This window comes from Stegodyphus dumicola, chromosome 1, assembly GCF_044657685.1.
Source record: "Stegodyphus dumicola isolate Sdum_Otavi_A_Nest chromosome 1, ASM4465768v1".
Classification (NCBI taxonomy): domain Eukaryota; kingdom Metazoa; phylum Arthropoda; class Arachnida; order Araneae; family Eresidae; genus Stegodyphus; species Stegodyphus dumicola.
The window spans coordinates 160,652,904-160,663,198 of record NC_140768.1 but is presented as its reverse complement, the minus strand read 5'-3'; the positions used below and the strand labels follow the sequence as shown (position 1 = coordinate 160,663,198).

The 10,295-nt window shown below is 37.0% G+C and overlaps 2 protein-coding genes across 2 annotated transcripts; both read right to left on the bottom strand.

Moving 5' to 3' along the window:
- Positions 1 to 4,133: 4,133 nt before the first annotated feature.
- Positions 4,134 to 5,021, bottom strand: LOC118181282 (zinc finger BED domain-containing protein 5-like). Its single transcript, XM_035350386.2, has 2 exons — positions 4,586 to 5,021; positions 4,134 to 4,522 (listed from the first exon to the last, which is right to left on the bottom strand). Exons 1-2 carry the CDS (start codon positions 5,019 to 5,021, stop codon positions 4,134 to 4,136), a joined length of 825 nt encoding a protein of 274 aa, XP_035206277.2.
- Positions 5,022 to 5,047: 26 nt separating this feature from the next.
- On the bottom strand, positions 5,048 to 5,992 carry LOC146999372 (SCAN domain-containing protein 3-like). Its single transcript, XM_085822347.1, has one exon. It carries the CDS (start codon positions 5,990 to 5,992, stop codon positions 5,048 to 5,050), a length of 945 nt encoding a protein of 314 aa, XP_085678473.1.
- Between the last annotated feature and the right edge of the window lie 4,303 nt (positions 5,993 to 10,295).

Below are 10,295 nucleotides of genomic sequence, written 5' to 3'. Positions count from 1 at the left end.
AAAAAGCTGGACATCTTGCATTGCAATTTGCTTCAAATGCTGATTTTCGTTCCAAACAAACTTCATGAATTAATTTTACTAAAATATCAAATCAACATCAAGAATGTTTTTTTTTGGGGGGGGGGACAGTAAAAATATTACTTTTAAAAAAAGAAAAAATTATTTTCATTTATTTAAGAATAGTCACAATAGTCAATTGAATGGTGTAAGTTTTGTATAAGTAATAAAAAAAAACTTTTGAGAAAATGCTCTTATGAAGTCCAAGAAGGGAAAAATGTAGTGAAATATCCTTAAACCAACAGTCAACATTCTCGACAGTTTTGTCTCCAGTTGATCTCTGTTTTTTAATTAGGTTCTTCATAAACGGAATTTACTTTTAATGAAACTGAATAGCACACATAATTCATAACATCGATTATAATTTAATGAATAGTATTTGTTATTAATATTATCCACTCTTTATTAATATCATTTGAATGGAATTTTTATCATTAAATTCATGCTATTTCTCTGGTATAAATTCCTAGATAAGGTATGAATGCAACAAATACAACAAAATTATATATAACTTTGGTGTATTCGAAGACTTGGGTACCTAAAATTTGTCAATGTGAAATTACTTTTGAGGTATTGGTCGTAAATAGAAATGACAGCATATATTGAAATTGAACTCTTTTTGGTGCTTTAATATGCATGTCTGCCAGTGAGTGGAGAATTGTCATAATCTGTCAGGAAATGAAAAATTATTAAAAGTAATTACTTCTGAGAATAGACGTGGATGAAACTTACACCTATGACATTTCAAAGCAGAGCAGAGTTTAATTTGAATTACTCATGTGATATAAACGTACCAGTTTGCAGAATTATCCACAAAAATTTCTGAAAGTTAGTGTTTACTTTCTACTGTATTCTGTCGAGTGTAACCCCCCTTTTTTCAGGAAATGCATATGAAATTAAGGGGTGCGGCTTATGCATGCAAATGATTAGAAATAGATGCATACAAACAGCTGGCAACACAGCAAAATGTATTCAATGATTGAGCATAAAATACATTGTTGGGTGAACGTTTCATAGTATTGTACGAGTTTAGTTGTTGCTGCTGATCATGGTGACCAGCTGTGGGATACTAGTTCTAGTAATAATTGATACTAGTAGTGCAGCCCACTACTGCAGTGATCAACAGTAACAGTGAATAAGGAGTGCTAAGCACAGAAACATGTTCCTTTGATTGAAAATTTAAATAATAATAATAATAATTAATGCATGGTAAGCACTGTTTTCTGCTTAACTGCTTTCATACCTGCAAAATGGAAAAATGTTATATAAAGGTTATCTATCTCTTATCCTCAAGATTTCTTTTTTTAATTAGGCATATTTAGACTATCGTATTTCTCCTAAGAGAAATTACATATAAAAATTGAAGAAGGTTTTATATATAAAAATTGAAAAAGTTTTTATATAAATATGCATGTGCAGAGAGTATTACAGTGCAATGCAGAAATATTCCATACTGCTTTGCACAGAAATATGTGGCAACCAAGTATTGGTCTTTCTAAAAAAATATTCTTTAGACCATTTCATTCTTTTTTCACCTTCTTCCGTTTCCTCTTGGCTAAGAAGAAGGGCAGATAAAAGAGCATTCTGTTGAACCAGTAAAACTTTGTGGTGAGCTGAAAAACCATGACACAAAATAACGAAAACAAGCAGAGCGAATGCGGAAAATCAATCGAGTGGAAAAACACCGCGCGAAAGGTGTAGACAAATCCACGCATGCGCGAATTTAGCTTCTCTCATTGGCCACAGCTTAGACACCCGTCTCGCAGGTGTGAATGGAACTCCTGTATTTTATGACCTTATGACTATGCCTCAATGCCCTTTATGCCAACGTTTGAACGCGGCCTTATCAACCAGACCAAGAACACTAAACCAGATTTCGTGAACGTAGCACAGAACGCAGCTCGGCTTAAACCACTTATGCCCTTTCGTACCGTCGTCTTCATGTATTCATGTATTGTCAACATTCATGTATTGTAATATGTGTCTTCATGTATTCATGTATTGTCAACATTCATGTATTGTAATATGTGTCAAGCCGTCCTATTTCAAGCACATATAGTGCTTGGTTCACATGCAATGTATTTCAAATTATCCCGGGCATCTGCGTTGCTCTGGAGTGTGTATATATTTCTTTTTTATATTTTTGTGAATGTTTTTATGTGTACTTTAGGTTATGTGTTTTAAGTGTTATGTGTTTCTTGAAACTTTTTTTATAATGTCTTTTAAATTTTCTATGAACCCAAGGTAAACAGAAATTTCCCACTGTCTCACGTAGTATTTGTAATGTCGAACATGTCGTCCAGCCCCTTGTATGGCCATGTATGCTTTCTCTTTTAACCCTTTTCCGCATGCTACCTTTTAAAGTTGGAGTTTTGATTTAAAAAAAAAGTAGGCAGTCTAATTAGGCCTAGAGGAGTACACTAGTAAAATTTTGTAAAGATAGCACTTATCGTTTTAATTCTGTGGGTGTGCCCAAAGTGGCACACTGATTGAATAGAGCTTCGAAAAGAGTGCTGAAACGAGCATTGTTGTCAATGAACTGACCCATGAGATGCGGAGAAACAAAGAATACAGACTCACAGTTGTCCTCGATGATCGCTGAGCCCGGTATGGGCACACCTGGGGTTCGCCGTTTGGTTTTAGGCAAGATTTCAAGGTAAAAATTAAAAACTAATATAGAATAAGAAGACTAGCATACAGCCAAAAAAATAACATAGAAATTTCTTTTCAAACAATTCCTTTTATACACTAAAAAATCTGGAAGATTTCTTTGAAAAATGAGGGTCTTAAAAAACTAAACATGGCTAAAATATATGGACTGGTTTGCGTTGAGCTGCCATCTATTATAAATAAAGAAGGTTCAGAGTAACCTATAAATTCTTTTCCATTCAATTTTTCTGTGCGTACAGAAAGAAATTTTTAAGTGTGTCCAGACCGGACAGACTGTACCGCAAGGGGTTAAGATCTCAATAAACTTCCGAGGCGGCCTCATGGGGGTCCAGGGAGTTGTTACCTCTAGATAGTGAAGGACGTGGGGCACATGCCTGTTTACCTATGCTAGACACCAGGCGTCCCCGTCCTCCATCACCTGTCGCCTGTAGTCTGAATGCAGCTTGAAGTTCCACACTATTCCAAAGAGAGAACTATGATAGCGCCATCTAACGGTTTTAGTAAGAACTGACCTTGTTTTGATACCGGTTCTGTATTTTCTCGGAAAATTCACCATTTGCCCAATTTCTACACTGATTTCAAAATAGTCGTCAAAAACTGATACAGAGCGCACTTCAATCTTGCTTTAGAAAGTTGCACAGTCTTCTAAAGAGTAAACGGACATGACGCCGTCTAACGGTTTGAGTAAGAACTAATAGTGGAAACACAACGACGACTACGTTGACCTAAGATGGGAGATATGATTCCAAAATTAAGACTACGCAGAAATATATTTACTAGCTCGAAGGGCTTTTAGTCTCAAAACAGCATTTTGCGTCGTATCACTTTCTGCGTTGATTCACTTTTCAAACTGTTGCCACCAAAGTTCATCGCCTTATATTAAAGTAACTAAATAATGAAGAATCTTCATGAATGCATGAGTGTTTGTCGCACTGTGAGAAAACAACGGCACCTAGATCTATCCAATTTGAATAACATAGTCTTCCAACAGAACATGGGCACTCGTAAGACTGAATTCTAAATTTGGAATTTGTTTTATTATCCTTTTTAAATTTTGCAAGACTTTAACGAATATTTGATAAACTATTTCAAAGCAAATAATCAACGATTTCAAAGCGAGTAGTGACAACACTGTACAGAAAAGAAAATTTATATCTCCAGCGTGCGAGACTGTGTATAGAGCAGCGTTTCCCAAACTTTTTTGGCCAAGGCACACTTGTCGCGGGGAAAAAAATCACGAGGCACACCACCATTAGAAAATGTTAAAAAATTAACTCTGTGCCTATATTGACTATAATAAAGTAATTCTCTTGAATAGGAATCAAATAAGCACAAAGAAAGTATTTTATAATTACTTTATTATGAAATATTAAGTAAACAGAATAGTGAAAAATTATAAAATACTTTCAGTGCGGAACCTGGGCCTGTTTGGCTGAACACAAAGCTGATATTCTGGCTGGAATCGAAGAAAGACACACACGTAGCTCTTCGTCAACAGTTCTCAGTCTCTCTCTGTATTTGGTTTTCATAGCAATCATGCTTGAAAAGCTAATCTCACACAGATATGTAGTGGAAAAAGGGAGCAATGTCAAAATAGCTTTGTTTGCCAGAAGGGGGAACTCCTTGGCAGTATCCAACCAAAAACTGTCCAAAGGTAGATCAGCAAATCTTAGCTTGCAAGCACGATTTTGTCTCAGTTCAATTAGTTCCTCCTGCTCCTGTAAAGTCATTTCCTTTCCAACAACTGATGCTGAGCTATAAGGGTCCTTAACCCAGTCAAGGCATTCAGTGGAGACTAAAGAGAAATAAAATGACAACTTCTCCTCAAGAGTTTTTAAATGCTTAACTATTATCTCACACAGTGCAGCAGTGTGAACACCTTGCCATTGCATGGTGAGTGTGAACATTTCAAGATTGCCACTTTTCACGTGTTGATGCCAGAGTTGCACCTTTGAACGGAATCCATTTATTTTATCTGTACTTGTAAGCAGGTTTTCATTTCGGCCTTGCATTCGGGTGTTCAATTCATTCAGATGATGAAATATATCTGCCAGGTATGCCAGCCTTGCACACCACTCATCACTTGCAAGTTGCTTTGCGTAATCTGACCCCTCATTTGTCAGAAACACTTTAAGTTCCTCCCGCAGCTCATACACACGAACCAAGACCTTGCCACGCGACAACCACCGGACCTCCGTATGAAACATCAAGGTTTTATGCTTTGCTCCCATCTCCTCACACAAAGCTGCAAATATGCGACTTTTCATGGGTCGTGACTTTACAATGTTTACCATGCGCACAACATCATCCAACACATGAACTAAGGCTTGGCTACGAGGGCCTCGCGGTGTAAAAAACAATGCGTAATAATCACATGTGGATTTCTTTCCTTCACTCTGCCTACAAAGCCTTTGGTGTGCCCGACCATGGCTGCAGCTCCATCGGTGCAGACACTTGTGCAGTTTTCCCACTTAAGTCCTGCTTGTTCAAGGTATTCTGATGTGACCCGAAAAATTTCTTCTCCTGTTGTTTTTTCTGGCAATACCTTGCAAAAAAAGAAGTTTTCTCTAATTGCATCACCATCAACAAAACGCACATTAGCTAAGAGTTGAGCATGTCCACTGATATCAGTAGACTCGTCAAGTTGCAATGCAAATTTCTCACTGATACGGATCTTTTCCAAAACCACACTTTCGATGTCTGCAGACATGTCATTAATACGTCTGGAAATTGTGTTGTTTGAGAGAGGGACTTTGGCTATTTCCTTTGCTGCTTCAGGTCCGAGCATCTCCTCTACAATAGCTTTGCAGGCAGGAAGTATTAATTTCTCTGCCACAGTGTGCGACTTTTTTGTCTTGGCTATAAGTTCAGCAACTTGATAGCTAGCTTTAAGAGCTCTTTCATTTACCTTTGTTGTTTTTCTCATAAAAGTTGCCTGTTTCTCCATGTTGTCACGCAGGCGAACAAAATAGTCCACATTCTTGTTTTGAAGCAAAGGGTGTTTCGTTTGGAGATGGCGTTTAAGTTTGCTTGGGACCATAGCACTGTTAGCTAGCTTTTCACCACACACCACGCTCAGTGGAGTTGGTTTGTGTTCATCTCCAGTGAAAGTAAATCCAACTGAAATATAGCTTTCGCTATATTGCCTTGCGCCAGAGAATTTAACCATCTTTGCTTTCTTTTGACCCCCACTCATACTCGGGCTCTCATCTGGCTCCAGATTTTGTTCAGAGTCCAGTTCTTTCCTTTTCAAAAACTTGTCCATCACTGCAGTATCAGTGTCTCTCTCCTCACAGCAGCCGTTGTCTCTCTGACACTGTGTGAGGCGTCTGCCTGCGTCTCATGGGGGCGGGGACACGGCGGACACTTGTCAAGATTGGCAGGGGGAGGAGTTATAGCACTGCACAGCGCCGTGACCACTATGACACTGGCGGGGGGAGTGACGGGAGGAGTTATAGCGGGCGAACAGCACCGTGACACCCAGACCCGGCGGCACACCACGGTGCTTCAGACGGCACACTGGTGCGCCGCGGAACAGCGGTTGGGAAGCGCTGGTATAGAGAATACTAAAAATGGGCTGTTTTGCTGTTTTTAAATATTTTATGATATTGCTGTTGAACTGAATTTAATGCGGTTTAAAGTTCGAATTTAATAATTCAAGTATTTATATTAAATTTATATTTCATTAGATGAATCTACCTTAGATTAATAAATTTAGATGAAATAGAGTAATGAAACATCGCAAAATAAATCTTATGCAGACTTCAGATTCTTGAAAGGGCAGATTTAGTCTCTTTTCATTCTAAAAGTAACGCTGATGAACTATGAAAAAGATGCTAAAACGACCACGTCTAAAAGCGGTCATATCATGACGTTTCAGCGAAGTCGGCAAATTGCCAAGATGCAACGGCAATTATTTTGCGTCTTCGCAACGTTGTAAAGACGTCGTATAAGTTACCACGATCACTTTGCAACCTCTCGCACCAGTTTGCTACGTCGTTACGACGTTGCCGTGCTACTTGGGCATGATACTTAATAAATAAAGGTAATACAAAACGGTAAAAAAACGCCCTTTTGGGCGTAATATAAATTCTGAAAGTTTTCAGAATTTTTATCCCAAAGGGCGTTGCCACAGAAGGGCTATTAATTTTGTTTTGGCAATATGCATTGATTCCGTTTCTGCGTTGCTTCACTTTTCAAACTGTAGCCACGAAATATTATCGCCGTGTATTATATTTAAAGAAATTAAATAATGAAGAATCTGTATCATTGTGTGTATGTTTCTTGCAATGTGATAAAACAACGGTACCTAGAGCTATCCAATTTTGAATAACGGAATCCTCCTGCGAATAGGGGCATCTGGAAGCCCAAATACGAAATTTGGAATTTGTTTTATTATCTATTTCATATTTTGTAAAACTTTAACGAATTTTTGATTAACAAACTCAGCGATTTGAAGCGAATATGGGTATCTGGAAGCCCGAACTTGGAATCTGTTTTATTATTGATTTCAAATTTATCTTGGCGCATTTTTTCAATTTGGGCCAAGAATAATTGACTCGGTAAACTCCTTAATTTATAGCAACATATTTTCCTTTCCCTTTTTACATTGTGCACGACCTGAAAAAAGTGACTTCGTTCCTACTTTCAAATGTGCGACGTTCCAAATTTGATATTATCGCTTTCAACAAATATGCCAAATTTCAAAACGTGCCAATATGTAAATTCATGAGTATCTTAGAAAATATGGAATTAAATAACCTAATCATTTGAAAGTGTGCCTAGAAATACATCAACGTTAACATGTTAATAATTTTATAAGTTATAATAAAAAAAAAATTAATTTGGATTAAGGCTAAAATTCGAATCCTGGAAGAAGGAATAAAGGAAGTTTAATAAAAAAAAGAGGCATTAATATTAATAAATATATATCCAATTTAATTATTATTGAGAAGCTAAAATTTTGAGAGTTAATTTTTTAAAAACGCCTCTTGCGATTTTTATACAACTTGGCAGTTTGGCGTTATTTGAGTCGTAGAATTGAAATATGGAAAAAACCTTGGCAAGTTATTTGAGAGAAAATTCAATTTTATATTAGAACAATGCTATATATAAATCTACTGCATATCCAAGTCGGACTTTTGAGACATGGAAAACTCAAGTTGAGTTTCGTCAATCGCGCCAGTAAATATAGGAACTAAATATATATAGGAACTGTCCCAATGTTGAACAATGTACGTACGGTTTTTACAGCAAATACTAATTACTGACACATATGGAGCAATTGTAACTGCTAATATTCCTCGTTTCTATTACCATAGATAACATACAATCTTAATTAAGTCAAACTGATTGAGATACTTCAGACTGAAGTAAATTATTATGTGTTGTTGGACTGTGACTTATCTCACTTGTTTGACAATAACATCACAACAAGCCCACGAAATCTATCGCGGCAAGGACAGCTAGATTGCGCCTGTCATTGGTCAGAGCCTTGAACACCTATATAGGTGACAGTACGACTTCTTTCAGTTCCGCGACCCCCCCCCCCAATGATGACTGAGATCACCCCGAGGGTGGACGCCTCTGAAGGTCTCCCACACCATCATCACCTACCACTAACCTTTAAAGAGGACTTTCGGCTTTCGGAGAAAATGAGAGCTGTGCAATGATAATGACACGCGTTACAACTGCATACTTAGAGTGCCCCCATGCCGCACGGACATTATACATTTACAAACATCCATGCCTTCTCCGGAGTTCGAACTCAGAGAAGATATTTCGGTATCTCACTAGGCTTTCCTAACCACTGTACGGACTGAGGAGGCGCAAATTATTATTATCCAGATAACTCGCGACACACACCCAAAAAATAAAAAAAAAAAAAAATTAAATCGGAAATGATGAGAGTAAGCGCTACTTATACCAAGCATTTTACATATTTACGCCTACACGTATTCACATAATTCCCGCGCTTCTTTTAAAACTTATCAGAAATTTGGATGTCAACCTTGAGCAGAAATGTACTGTACGGTAAAACAAAGAACATACAATATGAATGAAAATTTCTTGGAAACTTTCACCATCTCCGACGGAAAGAAACAGACAATGAATAATGCATAGCTTCATTTCATGCATACCAAGAAGTTTACTTTTTTTGCCATCATAAAAAAAAAAAAAAAAATTTGGGCAAAAAAACAAAGTAACATTTACTTCGGAATTTTTTATGCAATACAAAGTAAAAAAAGGCATTAAAGACACTAAAAATAGGCAGAAAAAAATCATAACTAAGCGAAGCTGTCTTGTGCAGTGAAGCTTCATTTAAAAGAAACTGTAAAATTTTCATTGTTAATTTAAAATAAGAACATCATGTTTATTTTTCGTCGCCTGATTTGCTCATAACTACGGGAAAAACAGCTGCAGCAGACGACTTGACCCGCCTAATATTCCACCCCCGACTTCATTTCCGTTTAGAGTGTTTCGCTTCAAAGGACCAAATAAGGCTGACTGAAACTGCAGTCTCAAATGAAGTGAAGAAAATGAGAGCTGTGCAATGATGATGATACGCATTACAATTACAAAAGGTGGGGGTTGGCAACGGCCTTGAATCGTCTATTTTAAAGTAACAAATGTAGCCAGTTACAGTTTTAATGAAACTATTCCATGATCTCACATTCTAAAAGGATGAGCCCCGCCCAAATTTGTATTCCAAAATGGATTCAAATATAATAGATCCCATTCCGGGACACTTCAAAAATAGCAATAACAGTTAAAACGTAGTTGCCAATAATCTATATTTAATGCGGAGAAAAAAATTTATGACATAGAAATGTTCGGCAGCCCAAAGCGAATTTTTAGACAAAATTTAGCAGAATTTCGTTTTAAATTACGTCCAAAGTGGCGTTTTTTTAACGTTTTGTCTGCTACATTTATTTATTAAATATAGTGTTCTACGTACTCAAACTATAAAAGCTGTATACACAAATTATCATGTTATTTCAGAAAAAGTCTAATTTTGTATCAAAATACCTATGATAGAATGATGCTATATAAAAATAAGTCGCGCTTTCCAGACATAAAAAACACAATTTAAATTTCGTTCATGGGCCCAGTTGAACGAGAGATATAGAACTGTCCCTCCCCCCTTCTTTTTGGGCAATGTTCATTATTTTAATACAGAAAATATGAAAACTGTTGTGAACCATGATGGAAATAAACATTACTGTGATTTAGATAGGACACACATGTGTAGCTAACGGAATTAATGCAGATATAACCATAATGAATTTGCTACAGTAAGTTTATCTGTTCAGTGCGTGCAGAGGAAGCATACGATAACAGTAACAGAATCCCTTTCTCAATAGCGTTAACCAGACTTGAATGTAAACTACCATTAGCCAGGCTTAACACATTTAACTTAAACATCGCTTTCATGACCAGATAGCATGCGGTACTCATCAGCGAAAACCGCAATCAATATCTGAAGGAAAAGCCGGGTGTTGTAGCTGATCTAACTAATCCATCTCACAATGTGATTGTATAAAAACAAAACGTGATCGTGACGGGAC